The sequence below is a fragment of the Capsicum annuum genome, chromosome 12 (assembly GCF_002878395.1).
Source record: "Capsicum annuum cultivar UCD-10X-F1 chromosome 12, UCD10Xv1.1, whole genome shotgun sequence".
Lineage (NCBI taxonomy): Eukaryota > Viridiplantae > Streptophyta > Magnoliopsida > Solanales > Solanaceae > Capsicum > Capsicum annuum.
This window is the reverse complement of record NC_061122.1, coordinates 10,576,223-10,598,029: the sequence shown is the minus strand read 5'-3', so window position 1 is coordinate 10,598,029 and position 21,807 is coordinate 10,576,223. Positions and strand designations below refer to the sequence as shown.

At 35.5% G+C, this 21,807-nt stretch overlaps 1 protein-coding gene across 1 annotated transcript; it reads right to left on the bottom strand.

The window, feature by feature from the left end:
• Window positions 1-233: 233 nt before the first annotated feature.
• LOC107858334 lies at window positions 234-5,069 on the bottom strand. The gene is made up of 2 exons (XM_047401493.1): window positions 4,050-5,069; window positions 234-267 (listed from the first exon to the last, which is right to left on the bottom strand). Exons 1-2 carry the CDS (start codon window positions 5,036-5,038, stop codon window positions 234-236), a joined length of 1,023 nt encoding a protein of 340 aa, XP_047257449.1. The 5' UTR covers window positions 5,039-5,069.
• Between the last annotated feature and the right edge of the window lie 16,738 nt (window positions 5,070-21,807).

Genomic DNA, 21,807 nt, shown 5'->3' with positions numbered 1-21,807 from the left:
CCTTGATCTCAAAATTTTGATCTTGAAATTAAGATTTGAGACTTGAACTTGAAATTTGGATTGAGTCATTAATACTCTACCAAAGAACTGTTCATAGAATACTTTGGATACTTGTTCTTCTGATCAGAAGCTAAAAAGATGTCTCTTGAGATATTGGACCGCTATGGATGCAAAGCTGACTCTAACTATCTTCAAACTGACCATTCTTCTATATTTTAACCGGAGATGAAATTTCATTCTTGGATAAACCTGTGCTTTGCAGAAAACCTGCAAGCCATCAAAGAAGACGAAACAAAACAAACAAAATTTTCTGCTTGTGAGTTATTAGAAAAACTATAAATTAGTTTAAAAATAAATAAATAAATAAATGGATAGAAACTTAGGCTAGGGGCGCGATAAAATAAGAACCCTATTCTTAATAATGCAACCAAAGGAAGTTATGCCTAATGAATGCATGAAAAAAAATTAGGATTTTTGCTTCTAAAAATGTGACTAGGGATTGTCATACCCTATGAAGACATAAAGAAGAAAAATAGGAAGGTTTATTTCCTAAAATATCAACTAGGGGACGACGCCCTATAAAGATAAGATAAGATATCAATTAGGGGATGGCGCCCTATGAAGACGAATAAGATGTCAACTAGGGGATGGCGCCCTATGAATACGAGATAAGATGTCAACTAGGGGAAGGCGCCCTATGAAGACGAGGTAAAATGTCAACTAGGGGATGACGCCCTGTGAAGACGAGATAAGATGTCAACTAGGGGATGGAGCCCTATGAAGACGAATAAGATGTCAACTAGGGGATGGCGCCCTATGAAGACGAATAAGATGTCAACTAGGGGATGACTCCCTATGAAGACGACATAAGATGTCGACTAGGGGATAGTGCCCTATGAAGACGAAGTAAGATGTCAACTAGGGGATAGCGCCCTATGAAGACGAAATAAGATGTCGACTAGAGGATAGTGCCCTATGAAGAAGAAGTAAGATGTCAACTAGGGGATGGCGTCCTATGGAGACGAAAAAGATGTCAACTAGGGGATGGCGCCCTATGAAGACGAAGTAAGATGTTAACTAAGGGATGGCGCCCTATGAAGACGAAATAAGATGTCGACTAGGGGATAGCGCCCTATGAAGACGAGATAAGATGTCCACTAGGGGATGGCGCCCTATGAAGACGAAGTAAGATGTCAACTAGGGGATGGCGCCCTATGAAGACGAATAAGATGTAAACTAGGGGATGACGCCCTATGAAGACGAATAAGATGTAAACTAGGGGATGACGCCCTATGAAGACGACATAAGATGTCGACTAGGGGATAGTGCCCTATGAAGACGAAGTAAGATGTCAACTAGGGGATGGCGCCCTATGAAGACGAAAAAGATGTCAACTAGGGGATGGCGCCCTATGAAGACGAATAAGATGTCAACTAGGGGATGGCGACCTATGAAGACGAAATAAGATGTCGACTAGGGGATAGTGCCCTATGAAGACGAGATAAGATGTCCACTAGGGGATGGCGCCCTATGAAGACGAAGTAAGATGTCAACTAGGGGATGGCGCCCTATGAAGATGCAAAAGATGTCAACTAGGGGGTGGCGCCCTAGGAAGACGAATAAGATGTCGACTAAGGGATGACGCTCTATGAAGACGAAATAAGATTAGGATTTTTTATTATTATTATTATTTTTTTGTTGTTGGAAAAAGAAAAAAAAATACCCCAGTCTTAAATATGAGGGGTTTTATTATTATTATTATAATTATATTTATACGAACTTAGAATTATAGGAGTATAACAAAAGAGAAAATTCAAGAAAAGAAAACTTTGCTATACTTGTTTTTTTTTTTCATTAAATTTCACAAGATTGCTTCGCCCCTGTTCAAGCAAGAGAGAGAGAGAGAAAGAATTGTGAGTTTTAAAATTGGTAGTTGGTTTGTGGCCTTGAATTCCTTAGAGGTTTTCCTTATCTCTGCCCCAACTTGATACAGTTGATTCAACTAATTGGTTGGCGAGCTTGATTCTTTGTCTTTCAAATTCTGTTTCATCTCTGTTTGTTTCAGTACGATTCTGTTCTTCATTTTCAAATTCTTCACTCGTAACACTTATCTTAACTGGCTCCCTATCCTTGTCAAGGTGGTGAATGCCCAATAATCTCTGCTCGATTCCACTGGGAGCCGTGGTCAATTTTGCGTGTCTTTCTTTATTTTGCATTTGATGCAAGACTTACGCATAAAAACAAAACGTGTAAAATGAAATAAGGAAAAGTTGAAAGAAGAAATAAAATAATTTTGTTAAAATAGAAGGTATTTTTAATAGTAAAGGAAGGAAGCTTATTTGGAGGTATATATTAACTTGAATGCAGCATGACACGCAATTTGGAGTAGACATTTGACCCTTCAAAACTGTCTAATCTCGAATTAGGCTGCACCTTTCAATCAAATCAAATCATCCTTCTTGATCTTTGTCCTGTCATGATAAACTTTGTTTGACTAAAGTTATCCTTTAAGGATTTTCACAATTGACCTCTATAATTTCTGTTGTCTCGTTCATCATTGTCTTATGGCGCCCCTGAGGGTTTTCACCAATAAGATTTTTTTTTTTGATATCTTGTGGTGCCTCTATGGGTTTTCACCTACAAGCCCTTATATATATATATATATATATATATACAACACACAAGGCTTGACATTCTCAAAAATTGATCGGAAGGTCTTTAATGGACAAAGGGAAAAGAATTTTTTTAGGATAAATTACAACTTGAGAGCCATGTAAAAGTGACAATAGGATATATATCTCATCTTTTTTAAATACCAAGATTTTTTTTTCTCTTTTTTTTTTTGTCGGACCGAACCCCAAGATAGGACTGCCTACGTATCCATTTAGGAATCAGGTCGAACGTAGTTCAATGGTAACGTATTTTCTTTTTTTTTTTTTGTCAGCTCCAAAGAGGGTAAGCAAGGAAAGGTAAATAAGGCTCGAAGGGCTGACAGGGGATTAATGACATTTAGTTAAGTATAATGATGGCCTTTCGTCATCTCAACTTGAGAATGTTAAGCACAAGTGTGTCAAATATAATATCTTTTGACTAAATCGGCATTGATCGCTTTTTCTGTCATTTTTCCGTCTAGATCCGCAAGTTGCAAAACTCCATTTGATAATACTTGTTTAACTATGTATGGACCCTGCCAGTTTGGAGCAAACTTTCCCTTAGCCTCTTCTTGGTGTGGAAGGATGCGTTTTATAACAAGTTGGCCGGTCTCGAATTTTCTAGGACGTACCTTCTTATTGTAAGCTCGTGTCATCCTCTGCTGGTATAATTGACCAAAGCAAACTGCCATCAACCTTTTTTCATCTATTAACGATAATTGTTCTAGTCTAGACTTGACCCATTCAGTATCATCTATTTCGGCTTCACTAATGATTCGAAGCGAGAGAATTTCGACTTCTACGGGTATCACAGCTTCAGTCCCATAGACTAGTAAATAAGGAGTTGCGCCAGTCGATGTACGGATGGTTGTACGATATCCTAAAAGAGCAAACGGTAATTTCTCATGCCACTGTCGAGATCCTTGGACCATTTTCCTAAGAATCTTTTTAATATTCTTGTTTGCTGCTTCAACGACTCCATTTGCTTTAGGACGGTAAGGGATAGAATGATGATGCACGATCTTGAACTGCTCACAAACCTTCTTCATTAGATGACTATTGAGATTGGTTGCATTGTCTGTGACAATGGACTTTGGTATACCAAAACGACATATGATGTTCGAATGAACAAAATCCACTACTATTTTCTTTGTGACTGATTTGAAAGTAGCAGCTTCTACCCATTTGGTGAAATAGTCAATAGCGACCAGTATGAATCGATGCCCATTAGAAGCTTTTGGTTCTATTGGACCGATTACATCCATGCCCCAAGCAACGAATGGCCAAGGAGCAGACATAGGATGCAGCTCTGAAGGTGGCGAGTGAATCAAATCACCATGAATTTGACACTGATGACACTTGCGAACAAAGCGAAAGCAATCTCGCTCCATAGTTAACCAATAATATCCTGCCCGCATAATATTCTTCACTAAAACATAACCATTCATATGCGAACCACATACCCCCGAATGTACCTCATTCATGATTCTTTCAGCTTCCTGAATATTAACACATCTCAACAAGTTCAAGTCTGGGGTTCGTTTGTACAGAATCTCCCCACTTAAGAAGAAACCATTAGCAAGTCTCCTAATGGTCCTTTTTTTATCTGCATTGGCGTGTATTGGATATTCTTTTGACTTTAGGAAGCGTTTGATGTCATTGTACCAAGGTTCATTATCTGGTTTTGCATCAATTATATTGCAGTAACCATGTTGATCTCGTATCTGTATCTCTAATGGGTCGAGATGCGTATTTCCTGGGTATGGGAGCATGGAAGCTAGGGTAGCCAGGGCATCAGCCAGCTCGTTATGGGATCTGGGAATATATCTAAACTCGATAAATTTAAACCTTTTGCTAAGGTCCTCTAAGAACTGTTTGTATGGAATGAGCTTGATATCTCTCATTTCCCATTCACCTTGAATTTGTCGAATGAGTAATTCGAAATCTCCTAACACCACTAGCTTGTGCACATCCAGATTTATTGCCATATTTAACCCCATGATGCAAGCTTCATATTCTGCTGTGTTATTAGTACAAAAGAAACGGAGTCGTGCTGTGGCGGGATGATGATGCCCGGTCGGTGAGACAAGAACCGCCCCAATTCCTACTCCTTTGACATTGACTGCCCCATCAAAATATAATTTCCATGCATACATATCATCTTGAACTTCTTCCTCAATTGAATTTATCTCTTCATCAGGAAAGTAAGTTTGCAAAGGCTCATAATCATTGTCAACTGGGTTCTCTGCCAAATGATCGGTCAATGCTTGCGCTTTCATAGCGGTACGCGTAACATACACAATGTCAAATTCTGTAAGTAAAATCTGCCACTTCACCAATCTGCCTGTGGGCATAGGTTTTTGAAAAATATACTTTAAAGGATCCATTCGAGATATGAGGTAGGTTGTGTAGGACGAAAGATAGTGCTTCAACTTCTGAGCAATCCAAGTTAGGGCGCAACATGTCTTTTCTAAAAGAGTATATTTTACCTCGTAACTCGTAAACTTTTTGCTCAAATAATAGATTGCTTGTTCCTTTTTGCCTGTGATATCATGCTGTCCTAAAACACAACCAAAAGAATTGTCCATCACTGATAGATATAGAAATAAAGGCCTACCAGGTTCCGGTGGGACCAGCACAGGAGGATTTGCTAAATATTCTTTAATCTTATCAAATGATTCTTGACATTCGTCTGTCCATTGGATAGCAGCATCCTTTTTTAGGAACTTAAATATCGGTTCACATGTAGTGCTGAGATGAGAGATGAATCTGCTTATATAATTCAGCCTTCCAAGAAAACTCATGACCTCAGTTTTATTCTTTGGAGGCAGCAATTCTCGAATAGATTTTACCTTGTCAGGGTCCAATTCAATGCCTCTGCGGCTAATTATGAAACCCAAAAGTTTCCCAGATGGAACTCCAAATGCACACTTGGCTGGATTGAGCTTAAGATTATACTTTCGCAATCTTTCGAAAAATTTCCTCAAGTCATATACTTGATCGACTCGTGTCTTGGACTTGATAATGACATCACCAACATATACTTCTACTTCCTTGTGCATCATGTCATGAAAAATAGTAGTCATAGCTCTCATGTACGTAACTCCCGCATTCTTTAAACCAAACGGCATGACCCTGTAGCAATAAGTACCCCACGGGGTGGTGAAAGCAGTCTTTTCTGCATCTGTTTCATCCATCAAGATCTAGTGATATCCGGCATAACAATCCATGAAAGATTGGATCTCATGTTTAGCACAATTATCAACAAGGATATGAATATTGGGTAGCGGAAAGTTCTCTTTAGGGCTTGCTTTGTTCAAATCCCTATAATCAACACAAACTCTGATCTTGCGATTTTTCTTCAGTACGGGCACCACATTAGCCAACCATGTGGTGTACTGAGCGACCCTGATCACGTTCGCATTCAATTGCTTCATGATTTTCTCTTTGATTTTATCGCTCACGTCAGTTTTAAACTTTCTTTGCTTTTGCTGGACCGGTGAAAAATCAGGGTATGTAGGCAGTTTGTGGACTACCAAATCTGTGCTTAGGCCCGGCGTATCATCATAAGACCAAGCAAAAACATCCTTATACTCTATCAAAATATGAACAATATTATTCCTGATATTCTGATCCGCATGAATACTTATTTTTATTTCTCTAACCTCCTCACCAGTTCCCAAATTTATTATCTCAGTGTCATTTAAATTGGGTTTGGGCTTATCCTCAAATTGATCCAATCCTTTCTTGACTTCCTTATCAGCTTCACCTTCATCGTATTCATCTACCATTTGGTTTGCTGATTCGAGATTGGACAACTTTTTAGGATCTAAATGTGAACTCCACGTACATGCCATGTTATCGAAGCCAGTATTAACATAACTGAAATAAGATAAAGAGAACAAAAATTAAAAGAGGGAAGAAAAGATAAATTTACTAAAAACTTGAATTTCATTTCATTGAATCGGAAAGGATAGGAGGGTTAACATGAAAGTAGAGAAACAAAACTATGTGGACTACAACCCTAAGAATAGTCCAAAATACAAAATAAAGAAAAACAAAACAACAAAATAAACTACCAAGACTCCTTCCTTGTGGGGAGAGGAGTGGCTTCCCAGTTAGTGAGCTTGATATTTGGCCCGACGAACTGCACATCTGCATGGCTAGGGCCTTCACCCATCTGAACCATGTTTATTTCATAAAACATTTCCTTGAGACCTTGACATATTTTATCCACATCTTTGTTAGCATATGGGTATTTATTTTCTTCCTTTTGAGCTTTCGTGAAAGATTGGCTAATGTGTGGAACCGGACTTGTCAATTTCCAAGCCTTCTTCTTTTGCTCTTTTGCCCATTTTCTATCTGCTGCGGTAGGCTTAAAGCCTAAGCCAAAGGAGTTGTGGCTACCACATGGATCTACAGGGTTTATAATTCCTTGCAGCGAAACCCCTAATCCTTTTCCTGGTTCATAACCATTTTATAGCATTTGGCTAGCCACCATAATTGAAGTAGAAGAGAGATGAGGCCCGGGAATCGGCGTGCCTTCCACGACTTGATCAGCTGTCACAATTTCAAAGGCTTGATAAATGGAAGATTCACAACCCCCTTTTGTTTCGATATAGGGTACAGAAGGATCTCGATGTATGGGAAGGTCATTCTCTCCATGTACAATGATTTCCTGATTGTTGTGTTCAAACTTAACTATTTGATGCAAAGTAGAAGGTATGGCTCTGGCCGTGTGGATCCATGGTCTTCCTAAAAGTAGATTGTAGGAACTATCCATGTCTATCACTTGAAAGGTGATCGTAAACTCAATTGGTCCAATAACCAAAGCAAGATCTACCTCACTAATTGTGTCTCGTTTTGCACCATCAAAAGCCCGAACACATATATTATTGGACCGAATCCTATCTGGGCTGATTTTTAATTTTTGCAAACTAGAGAGAGGACAGATATCTACTCCTGAACCTCCATCGATCATTACCCCTTTTATGTAATATCCTTCGCATTTGATAGTCAGATGCAAAGCCTTGTTGTGACCAGAACCTTCTGTGGGTAACTCATCATCAGTGAAAGTGATTCTATTTGCTTCAAATATTCTACGAACCATCCTTTCTATTTGACATACCGTAGTTTCCTTCGAGGCGTATGCTTCATTCAACAACTTAATCAATGCCAAATGTTCTTTAGAATGTAGCAGCAGGGATAATAATGAGATTTGAGTCGGGGTTTTCCTCAATTGATCGAAAATGGAATAGTCTTGGGTTTTCATTTTCTTCAGAAATTCCTCAGCCTCTTCGTTTGTGACAGGTTTTTTCATTGGCCCTTGACTATCTTTAAACTTTTTTGGTCTCCTTAATTCTTCTGGAACATAGCATCTTCCTGATCGAGTCAAACCCCCTGTTTCGTTTGTTTCTTCCATGACCTCTTTTCCTTTGTACATCACTGTGGTTTTGTTGCAGTTCCATGGGATGGTTTTCAAGCTTGTCACTGGGAGCTGTGCTGCGTGTCTTATGACAATTGGTTCTGTTACTTTCTCATGCTGTTGCGCTGTTGGTCGAACCATGCGGGACCACTCGAAACATATAGTTTTGGCCCATCTTGTGCTATTCTCTTTAGCTTTGCAGAAACATACAATACCATTTTTTCTAAATCTCGGGGTCTTATAATGGAACTCGCTCCTTTCGTGGTCAGTGGTTCTCTTTGCATATACTTCAGTGCTTCACCCGGGTTCTCCTTCAAGGTGCCTATTTCCATCATTGCTTGGCTTGTCGGCCTGTAGTCTCTATCGTTAAAAATCATCCCCACGACGTGTGTGTTACTGTGATTAGGAAGTGGATTGTCGGTGATATTCGGTGCTTCTTCTTTTTGTATTACAATTGTCTTGCTTTCGATTAACTTTTCAATGGCTCCCTTCAGATTCCAACAATTTTTGGTACTGTGACCTTAGACGTTTGAATGGTACTCACACCTTACATTAGGATCAAACCAACTTGCGTTCAGATCCACTTTGAAAGGCAAAACAGGTTCAATCCATCCTAATTTGACCAATCTCCGCAACAGGCTCGTATATGATTCTCCAATTGGGGTGAAGTTTTCCCTTGGACTCTGTTCTCTTGTATAGTCTGCCTGAACATACGGATTACGAGGGGCTTGTAAATTTGGCGGCCACGGACAAAAACCTTGTGGCGCAGGTGCCCTCCATTGTGGACGCTGAGGAGGTCGGGCATACGCTTGAGCATTAAGAACAGCAGGTTGAGGTGTATAATAATGTTGAGAAGCGCTGGGTTGTCCCTTTTGGACATGAACGTAAGGGGAGTTCCGTCCCCTTTGGGCATTGCCCGGTCCTGATGCCATCATGGATTCTTCCTTCTTCTTTTTCCGATTTCCGAAACTACCTGATCCACTCTGAATGGCTTGTGTAGTGGCCCTGAGGGTGGTTTGGCTCATGATTTTTCCTGATTTGATGCCATTCTCCACTATTTCCCCAATTTTTATTGCTTTGGTGAAAGGTTTACCAACCGCAGCTAGTAAATGATAAAAATAATCGGACTCTTGGTCCTTCAGTGGCGGTTTGACTCTAGATGCCTGTTCTCTCCATTTTATGGCGAACTCTCGAAAACTTTCAGATGGTTTTTTCTTTATATTAGCGAGAGAAGTGCGGTCAGGGATAATATCGAGATTGTATTGAAATTATTGTACAAAATCTTGAGCCATATCATCCCAAACGTGCCAATGGGAGATGTCTTGATCGATAAACCATTCGGAGGCTATTCCCGTCAGACTTTCCCCGAAATAGGCCATAAGCAGCTCCTCTTTCCCTTCTGCTCCTCTGAGTTGATTGCAATACCTTTTTAAGTGGGTCACTGGGTCACCATGACCACTATATTTGTCGAATTTTGGGGTCTTGAACCCTGTTGGCAAATGAACATTAGGGAACATACACAGGTCTTTGAAAAAGACGCTTTTGTGTCCTCCCAATCCTTGTATATTTCTCATACTCTGCTCCAGACTCCTCACTTTTCTAACTATCTCTTCTCGTTCTTCATTCATAATAGCCTTCTCAATCACGATATGAGACTCAGGCTGATGAGTGGGCTGATATAATTTTACGGGTTTGAATGCTAATTCAGGAGGATGGACTTGATCATGATTTAGTTCGTTGATAGGCTTCTGTATCATTGATGGAGGATTTCTATTAGTTGTCACGGCCAGGATAAAAAGCGGGTTGTTCGTGAATGATGGATTTGGAGGACGCATAGTGGATGTGCCAACAGCGCTAGACACATTAGCGTATGGACCAAATCCAGGCGGATAAAGTGGATCGTCGACTTGGGCTTGAGTAGAACTGGGATGATTTGCATCTGCAAGGCCAGGAATCGAGGAAGGAGGGGCTTGTCCATTCGCCCAGGCCTGATACATTTCCGCAATTTGTTGCTTCAATAACCTATTCTCCTCCAAAGATACGAACTCTCGTGGAACTAACTGATCTCGACCTTCTTCATTATCAAATTCTGTTCCATCTTTCCGAGTCATCTTTCTTTTTCCTTTATACCTTGTGTTGTACGGGTGAGAGGCCAGCTTAACCACAACCAACCACCTTATTCTCTCTCTCTTTGAAACAGAAACAAATATGTTAGGATTTAGAGCTTTTAAAAAATATATTCATAACTAACTCAAATGTCATGCACCTAAGTAATTTCCTTCCTGAAATGGACTTAGGAAAACCCTCTTGTTTCATTCCGGCTTTGATGAATTAATTTTTTACCCTCATTATTTAACGCCAACATTTTAAAATTATTACTTGAAACTTGAAACTTGAAAAAATATTTGATCGCACCCGCCGAGGGTTGCCTATGTATCATGTTTTACATGAATCAGATCATCACGTAGTTCATGGATATGGTAAATATATGTATATATTCAGAAATAAAGAGAATAAAAACTTGAAACAAATGCAAAATTTTCCATACATTTCCAAATGTTCTTAAAACAAAGCTTTAATGAAAGGAAACTAAAATTATCTAAAACTAGAACAGACTCAGAATGCTGGAGAAATACTAAAAAAAAACCTATAAAGAAACTAACTTTAAGAAAACAAGGACTTTAATAATTATCATCAAGATGCCTTCCAAAGATGTCTTGCAACTTAATCCTCTCTCAGACTTGAGTAGATCCTGGATAATGCTTTTGGCAGATGTGGAGCGAGAGCACGTGCCTGACGGCCCAGATTTTCATCACCTTGGTAAAGATAATTAGCATAAACATTAATCAAGGTTTCACTGAGCTGAAGTACTTCTCCCCTGGCCTCGATCATACTCTCATGGCAGTTTTGCACCCAATGTTGCGTAGTGCGGACGGTATGATTTAGGTCTTCTTCTCGTCCATGAAGGTCATCGATCCGATAGTGAAGCACCTGTCGTTCGGTCATCCACTGGTTTTTCTCAACTTCAACTTCCTTCTGAAAAATCGTGAAGCGTCTCGCGATTTCTCTTTCCCGTTCTATGAAAGCTTTTAGCTGAGCCCGAAGCTTCGACTGTGTACTTGTCAGCAAGGCCTTCTCTTTCTCAAAATCACTCGATTTCTGCTCCATAGCACCGGTGCCAATATCCAGGTCTTCTTGTAGGGCATGCATGGCAACACGGTTCTCTCTCTCAATCTCCTTACGAGCCGACCTAATTCTGGTCTCAAATTTCACCTCATGGTGAACCAATTCTTCTCTAGCCCTTTCCAAATCATTATTTAAGACGTGCAGAGTAGACTGATAGTTCTCTTCTACCTCTCGTTGAGCCTGCTTAATTCTGACTTCGATCTCCGTTTCTCGATCCACTGGCTCTCTGGCTGACCTTTCTGGCATAGCTTTAGGAGGAGGCTGGTCATGAAACCATGGCAGATACCAATAGTCTACCTCGCCCTTGTCGCGGTCTTCCACCATGTGATCGAAACCCGAAAGTACACATCCTCCCCAAATCTTAAGTATCTCAGTCTTCCTTAGAGGGATGTCAGGGAGGAATTCGTACATGAACTCTTTCATATCCTCGACTGGCGGTATATGTTGACGTCGACCGAATTGTCGCATGACTCTTAGTGGCACGTAGGGCTGAACACCTCGGAGACCCATTAAGACGATGAAGGGTCAAAAATTAGACATATATATCACCTCTTTTGAGGGGAACCAATGATAATTCCACACTATTTTGTCCGTCGTCAACCCCTCCAAGTACTCCTTCCAAGCTCTTATTCCTTCGGGAAAGTTTTGGTCCTCCATCCTCTTCTCATGGCCCTTGATATAATCATTCCACTCGACTCAAAAATCCACAACAAATGGATGGTAACGAACATGCTCGAGAATCCATAACTGCAATAGAATGTTACATCCTTCAAAATAGTCCGCTCCATTTTTGCACATCATCAGGGCCCAATAAATGTCTGCCAAAATCATGGGCACGAGGGTGACCTTAGGATTCTTCTCAAAAGCGGTAATAAACGCAGCCAGATAGGTGCTGATTTTTCCTCCTCTCTTTGGAAATACCATGATTCCCAAAAAAGTCACTATGAATGCTTCAGAACTGTGTTTTTTCTAGGTTCGGTAGCATCCCCCGTTGTTAAGTTCTGATTTAAACAACTCGAATCCCTTTTCCTGACCATATCTTTCGTATAAAAATTCTAGACGAACCCATCCATTTTCTAGGCAGCCTCTTATGTTCTTCTTTTTTATGTGCAATAGCTCAAAAAATCTTTCGGAGGTGACATGCTTCGGTATCATGAGTTCTCCTCGGTGAAGGTTCTTTCCCTTTCCAATAAATGCTCTTCAAAGTCGGAGAATCGAAATACGTTATTTGAAGGATCCCAAAACTGTACCAAAGATTCTATCACGTCTCTTCGTGGTTCAACATTCAACAGACTCCTTAAAAATCCCAAGAGTTTATATACTTCTCCCTGTCCATAGTCAGTCATATTGTTATACCATATCCGCAATAGCTTTGGAACTTTATCCAACACCATGAAATGGGGTACTTCATCATCCCTCGGCCTCTTGTCACTCCTTCCGACTGAGTTCATATTGCCCTATAGGATAATGATGGCAAATAAGAACTTTATTTTAAACCTCCTAAAGCAGGATAAAATAATTTTTTAAAGAAGTTGACGAAACGACACGGAATAAGATTTCAAAATGAGCATGAAAAAATAATAACTGACAAAACAGGAAGTATCCAAGTCTTCTAAAACATCCTAGAGTAGAGACAATAATTTGATGACGTTTGAACCAGACATATCAGAAATAATTAAATTATTAAAACAAAATAGTGGACCAAATTATTTAACAAAATTTTAATTGTGTTTGACAAAAATGGGCTCTATGATATTCCTAAGAAAGATTTTAAAACCAAAGAAAACGGACATAACGAGATCACGACGTTAAAACGACTTAATCTTTACAAAAAAAAGTTCTATGTAAAATATTATATATTTTCTAAAATAAATCCTTAAAAATTTTTATTTAACCCCTTTTTTTAGATCAATTAATTCACTTAAAAGCCGGTTAACATTCGATATGGCATTTCCTATAATGCAACAAGTAGCACATAAAATGTACATGATGATCTCAAAAGGTGACACTTGTCCTAGACGGACCCGAACCCCGTATCGAGCCCCACTAAGTTAAAAATGCACGTGATACCAATAAAATGCAGTCTATTAGGGATAGCCATGTCTAAGTTCCAGTTATTCTAGGTTCAACCTGGTGGAGTTAGGTATCTAGACTGGCTATAAAACGAGCGGACAACTCGAGTCGGCAAGAGACAGCTTTACCGGTAGCAGGGCTTTCCGGCCTCACTATTGGTCCCTTTCCGTCCTAAATCATGGGTGACTACAGAATCCTTCCCAGGAGCATTGCCGCATCTCTGGTATCTCAAGCTCGGGAGCGTATACCGCCTCTCCGAATATACAGTATCTCAGAAGACTCAGATGGGTGCGTGAGAGAAGACAGTTTATATTGTAATTCAAATAATATCAAAGCGATAAACATGTAGGCAAAGAACACATTTAGGCCAACAATATACAATATCAAAATTAAATAAAGCCAAACAAGTCAATATAAAAGCTCGAATTCTGTGATCCCCAGCAGAGTCGCCATCTGTCACGCCCCTATTTTTCACCGCATCCGACCCCGTTAGGGAGTTGGTTTTAGAGAAAATGGTTTTTTCCGATTAAAGTGACGTTTTGAAAAGGGATTACTTTACTTACAGAGTCGCCACTTGGAATTGAGTTTGGGTGTTCCAAGTCACCTTATTGAATCCCTATTCAAAAGGAAATGACTCTTTAATTTTTTATTTTTTCGTCTGCGAACTAGAAATCCGGATAAGGAATTCTGTTGACCGAGGGGAAGGTGTTAGGCACCCCTCGAGTCCCGTGGTTCTAGCACGGTCGCTTTAATGACTTACGTCTGGCTTAAATTTTTTATTTTTTTTTGGATTTATAATATTTGTTAACCTAAAAGTTGTTTGCCTCCCGCTTTTAGTTTATTTTGAAATTATTTATTATATTGACGTGTGGCTTACCGATAGTAGTACTTTTCGGCCTCACCACAAATTTTGGCACGTTTCTCGCGCCTTTATGGCATTTATGAGTCGTCCCTATTTTCCTAATCTAAATAAGCACCTAATGGGTTTAAAACCTACCCAACCCAATTCAATTGGCTTCAAATGGTAAATTAATTTAATTATAACGAATGGTCGGTAGCAGGGCTTTCCAACTTCATCGTCAATTTTCACTTGTATATTAAAACTTAATTTATTTGAGATTAAGAACCTAACTCGTTATTTTATGAATTCACTCCCTTACCAACGAAAATAAAATAAAAAAAAGAATACAATTTTATTTTATTTCTTTTTAAAAAAAAACATTCAGATCTATCAAATAACAAAATAAATCAACTGCCAGCCGAACAATAGAATTACTAGAAACATAACTTTGTTCATAGATAATGCAACCAGATATTTCATGCGTCTAGACCATAAGAACAACACTAAACAGAACCGACCAACGTAACCACAAAGCATCATAAACTGATGACTACAGTTACTACCTACTACTCATTTCCCCGGAGCTAAAAACCCCAAATCTACCCATTTCTCTTAATTTATCTTATTCTTTAATTTGTCATTCCATAAAAATATTATTCTGATACTTTAGAATCTTTCTTTGTCCAAGATATCAGAAACATGACAAGTTAACGATAATATGAGATAGAGTGACATATTACAGTTTGACCTAATTGTGATTTTTCTTTCAAAAAAAAAATGCTTAGATCATGCAAACCCTTTAGAATATTACCCTAATGAATATACAATATACACATGAAACACAAACAACCCTAGTATACAAACCTACCCGTCACACATTCACGAAGCTTACCCCAACTAATAATAAAAAAAATATTTACTTGAACATACAATAATATATAAACATGACAATAATTTTACTAAATCTGGTGATAGTAATTCTGACATGCTTTATACATTACATTAAGATTAAATGCAAGTTAGATAGATACGTGATAAAAAAGACTTTATAATATATTGAAATCGAGTCCCGAATAATTGTAATATTGAATTATACAAGGGTGATTGAGATATACCTTTGAGAAGATCGATTCCCAACGATAAAATTATTATAATCTACTGATTCTAGGAGTCACGAACTTGAAACCGTGGACGATAAACTCGAAGTTTAACTTGTCTGCTTGTTTTTTTTTTCTTGGTTTTCTTTTCTTCCGTTGTTTTTCTCTTTTCCTGTGTGTTGTCTTTTTCTTCTCTCCCCTTTTCATTTTTGTGTGCATGTGTGTGTTATATAATTAGTGTATGTGTTTGTTTGTGTCTGTGTGTGTGTTTGTCGTGTGTGTGTTATGGGAAAATGGGGGAGAGGTTTTGTGCGAGTGAGACTTGTGGGTGGTTTGGGTAGTTTAGGATTCTCTTTTTTTTATTTTAATTAATATTTTAAATAAAATAAAAATAATAAAATCTATTTTAAAACTAACAAAATACAAGATAAGTTAATTAGCTAGTCTTAGGAATATGGTTAAGAAATATTAATATCACAACATTCTTTATTAAAAATTGAAAGAAGAAACAAATATAATTTAGAAAAATTTCTTTTTTTGTTTTCTCTTTTTTTTTTTCTAAAAATAAATAAACAAATAAAAACTAAAAAATAAAAATAAAAACTTATTTAAAATGTGACTCTATTTTTGTAGTTTTTTCAAAAATTTTAAAATAAATTTAGTAAAAATAAGATAAATTTAAAATATCTAATTTAGACCCTAAAACGAAATTGAACACTAAAATGGCAAAAACACTTAGGTTTGGTAAAAAAAATTAGGTGTAAAATATCTAATTTAGACTCTAAAACGAAATTGAATACTAAAATGACAAAAACACTTAAATTTGATAAAAAATTAGGTGTTTACAGACCTACACGTAATAAAAAAGTTATTTCCAATAGATCCCCATCTAGATCAAAATGGTACGTAGAGAATGATGAATATTACACAAAATGGCAAGGACGTGGTCAATGTCATATAGAGATAGTGACATATATTTGTAGAGCTAGCTATTATACAAGCTGGCTTAGGCCGGCAACCCATGTTAAAGTTCACATGTTTCCTACAAAAAATTATTATTGGTGTTACAAAGTGCCAAAATATTGGTGCATTATGCAATACTTCAATTTGTTTCAAAGACTATTTCTACATACTAATAAAGTTGGATTAGATTTCCAATTTTGATGCTTAAATGTAAAGTGATCCCTACATTTTCTTGAGTGATATTAGCACTTTACTTAGAGTTGAGGGTGCATCAAAAATCGTTTATCTTCTCATAGAAGTAAAGCCGCGTACACACTGTACACACTATTCGTCTCAGATTCCACTGGTGAGATTATACTGAATATGTTATTATTGTGTTTGTGGCTGGTGGTTTATTAGTACTTTTAGTTCCTCAAAATATTATGACCCTAAACTTGACATCAAATTATAACTTTGATCTTAAACTTTGACAATGCATAAATATGACCTTTAACTATTCAAAACTGCACAAATATGACCTCCGATCCTACGTGGCAAAACGCGTGTTCAACACGCAAAATTGGGCGCGTCCAGCTTAAAATCTAAGGGCATAATATATACATATGACTCTAAACTTGACACCAAATTATAACTTTGACCTTAAACTTTGATAGTGCGCAAATATGACCTTTAACTATTCAAAACTGCACAAATATAACCTTTAAATGACTTTTCACTATTATTTTTTCATTATTTTCGTCTCAAAGATGAAAATAGCATCTAATTTCTTTTATCATTGCAAAAAAAAGAGCAATATTCAAGATTTATTAATTAAGTGGGTCAGCCTCACATGAAAAAATCTTGCGGGTATGCATATATATTATAAAGCAGGGGGCGAATTTAAATTATATAATATATCTAAATATAATTTATTTAAATATTAAATTAAATATGAAAATATACTAATAATAAAAAAATTATAGTTTCAATAAAACGTTATTAAATTAACGTTATTAAGGATAGTAGTAGTAGTATATTAAATTAACATTATTAAAATGTTATTAAATTAATGTTATTAAAACATTATTAAATTAACGCAGGGGCGGACCTACGTGGTTGTCATGGGTTCACCGAACCCCCTCAGTAAAAAATTACGTTGTATATATAAGGTAGGAAATCTATATTTATGTACGTATATTAATGTTGAACCACATGAAATAAGACACTTAGATAGCCCAGTGGTGTTAATTGCTCTTCTTGGGCACTTCCTTCAGCCTACCGCGCGGGTTCGATCCCTTCTAGTGACTGCTATAGAAATAAATAATAATAATGATAATAATAATAATAATAATAACGACGTCGTTTTAACACAAAAATAAAACTTTGACAGTGTACAAATATGATATTTAACTATTTAAAACTGCACAAATATGACCTCATTCCAAGTCATCCCTTTTAACGACGTGACACCGTGTGATTGGATTACCTTTGTAGGCGCGAGTGAAACTCACGCATGGGTTGCAAAATCGAAGGTCATATTTGTTCAGGTTTTGAATAGTTAAAAGTCCTATTTGTGCACTATCAAAGTTAAGGTCAAAGTTATAATTTGATGTCAAGTTTAGGGTTATATTTATGTCTTTTATATATGAAAGTGATATAACCAAAATTCATTACTCCCTTCGTTTTGGAATAAGTGAATTGTTTGGGTATTTATTGGTGTTTCAAAATAAGTGAATCATTGAATTTTTTTTCAAGTTTACCCTTATGATTTGACAATCAATTAACTTTTGAAAAAGTATTATAATATCAACTTTTTCTTTTTTTGGGGTAAAAATAAAAAATTATGTTAAATTTATATTTTTAATATTTTTTTTGAATCTGTGTGTCAAAATTTAATAATTTATTTATTATAAAACGGAGGAAGTAATAGATAAGGGACCCCAAATTTGCAGTTGTCTACTCTCTTGATGATCATTGATGAACGGTGTAGTTAAAAAAAAATTGGTTGTGTAAAGTTGGTAATAATTGTTTTACTGGCTCTTTAAGATCACATCAATCAATCCATTGTCAATCTTTGGAAAAAAGATATACTAGCACTATTGATTTCATAATAAAAAGGTAGTACTAGTGGAGTATCTTTTTCCTTTTCCAACCATCAAGTTAAAAAAAGTACTTAATCCATTTCATTTTAAGTGACATTTTTTAATCTGACATGTTATTAAGAGAAAGTGAATCATTTTGAAATTTGTAGTGTAAGAAGTTCTTACATATTTGGATGGTTATAAATAATTTCAAAGTTAAATTGATTTTAATTACGGTCACATTCTTTTGGAGACGTACTAAAAAAAAAGAATGACACATTAAATGAGAAAATGAGATAGAAGAAATATTCTTTTTATATTTTCATTTTCCTTATGTTCTCCTTTTTTTTGTAAATACATGAACTGTTATGTACTTGATCAGGACAAAATTTGACTAGTTACTGTTGGGTTTGAAATTGAGAGGGCGTCATACGGAAGCTTAAAGTTTGCAAATTAATATGGTGATAATTCAGACGACAAATAAAAATATATTAAAATGACATATTATTGATATTATTTAGTCAATCGGCCTACACATGAAAACTAATATTGAAAAAACATAAACCTATTAGGAGAAATCTCCTTCTAAACAATACTGTTTAATTACTACATTGTGGATGCTATCGTATTACGATATGAGAAGAGAGTCTTATATTTATATGGTTCCAAAACTTTTCCTCCAAGAAAAAGGTTTGACAAATGTAGAAAAGTTTTATATTTTCTTTTAGAAAAAGTAAAAGTATTTATAATTATTTTTATTTTCTTTACAAGAAAAAGTAAAACTTAATTTTGATAAGAAAATCAGAGCAAAAACCCTAACAGTTACTCTCCCGATAGAAAATGGATTCTAACTTCTAAGGAAAGAATCGAGCCTCATCTTTCAGTAGGAAGGTGTTTGTTGATAGGACGAGTACAAATTGGATTAAATGGATCATTCGCTATGACTAATTGATGTTGAATAATATAGTCAATTGAGTTAAATTTTTTGGACGTTGATTGACAGAAATTATCACTCATAAATTATTAAAATAATTTTCTTGATTATTGGCATTAAGGGTAATTTTCTTTAGGCTATATTCCCAAATATTTGCACTTATTTGTTGTCCTTTAGGGTCTAATTGAACAAGAAAGGGTCATATATTACACCAATTTACCAAGAGATTAGGAAAAGTTCACTCACCTGAAATCTTAATTTAAAAAAACATTAAAAGATTGTATTAAATAATTAAGGTAACCAGAAGTCACTTTGTAACTTTTTCCTTTTAGCAGATTCATCTTAACATATTTTCACTTTATTCTTTTTGACAGTTGTTAAAGTATGTTTTTGGTGTCATAAATTTCACAAATAATGAGTATATTTTTTCTGGAATCAAATTAGTGTATATTATTACATTTTATTATCATGTACTATAAAGATGAATTCATGATTTAAATATTATGGATTAGAAACCGCAACTAGTTCAATTAATGTGTTCAAGTACTTATATTAATAAGCTTTTAAACATATATATAATTCGAACGAACACGTAACTTGTACATACATTTGCCTCTAGTTATGTGTAAACATATTAGCAATTTCTTTCGTCCAATCTCTGCTTAAATGTTTATTTAAGTATAATCATAATTCTCATCATGATAATAAAAAGACCTAACGTTCCATAAAGTGTGTAAAAGTTGTGAAAGAAAGAATCAAATCCTACCAAAAGATAAAAATTTTCTTCATATTCGTGGCCTAAGGTGAAAATCAAATGGAGGCCTTAAAATTTCTTAGAATCGATTTTTTCTAATTATTCTTTTTTAAGTAATAAGATAATCAATGCATTTAGGGGTCGTTTGGTAGAGTGTATCGAAAAATATAATGTATGCATTAATTAATGTGTATTATTAACACCTTATTTGGTACGTTTTTTCCTCTATTAGTTATATACTCTATTTTGTATTAAAGTGTGTATTAGCAATACACTCCATTTCCTTATGTATTAGTAATACAAAGACTTTTAACACATGTATTAGCTTATAAAATGACATTAATACCCCTCAATTTTTCTCTTAAAATATTCACAATTTCTTTTCCCGCCATTTTAATTTTCAACCTCAAAACATTTCACAATTTTTTTCCCGCCATTTTAATTTTCAACATCAAAACATTTCACAATTTCTTTTCTCACCATTTTAATTTACAACAATAGATAGTTGATTTAAATAACCACAACATATTTTTTCTTTGCTTCAAGGGTCTTTAAAAAGATTAAAATAAATTCTTGAGACTATTCGTTAATTTTACATTTTGTATTTTATTTTTTTCGACTTTGTTAATCTGTCGGCGTAACATTTCATGCGCAAAGACGAAGGTAATTAATCCAAAATCTCTATATAATAGTTCAACAATATTAATTATATTTGGAATGACAAAAAAATATTTGTTGCAAAAAAAGTGTATAAAGTTGAAGAAGGGGATTTTTGTAAACAAATATTTTTTTTATAGAAATTATATAAGATATAGTATTTCTTATACATCAAACCAAATAATGTATAAGAAATAATACATGCATAATTAATACAAGCATAACTAATACAAGCATTACTAATACACTATATTTTGCATTATTCTTATACACTCAACCAAACGACCCCTTAATCTTTCTTAAGACATATTACACTAGATATATGAATTTCTTCTAATAATTCTTTTCTTCTATATAAAAAAAAATATTTTTTCTATAAATAATATTTAATTTTTTTAAAAAAATTATTTATATTATTATAAAAAATGAGGCCCCTCAAATTTGGGGGCCTATGGCGACCGCTTATTTTCTTACAAGGTAGAGCTGCCTCTGATAGTTGTAAGTAATTTTGTTTTCCTATCTAATAATCAGGGTGAAGGTGAATCTTGGAATAACTTGAAAACAGTTTCCGACAAAAATACAAGATAATACTGCACATAATACACTCTTATGATGAAATTTTTCTCCAAACCCGATACATAATCAAAGTTCTAGTGCATTGAAGTGTTTTTTTAAATCTAATAGTCAAAGTGTAATACCAAATAAAAAAGTAGCAAAGTACTACATCTTTTCAAATTTCAAAATAAGGATATCAAATCTATAAAGATTTTCACCTAACTCTAATCCTTTAGAACTAGAATCAGTTCTTGCACCAAAATAGGAAAAAAAAATCACGTCGCAAGATTAAATTCCATTTAATTAAGGTACCCCCACAAAATACGTAAAAGTAATATATCATGTTTCCATTTTACAATAAAGTTAATAATTTTTTACCATTTAGAATCATCCATTATTAGGTGAAAAAAAAGGAGCCAAAAGGGCGATCTTTTGTTAAATGACATTTTCAAGTTTTGTTTTTTTTAATTAAATAGATTATAATTTATTTATTTTTTGTAGAAAAATGATTCATTTTTGAAATATATCTACTATCTATTCAATCGGTATATAAACAGATTGATTATCGATTCGATCGACGAGAAAATAGAAGTAGACTATTTTGCTAATTG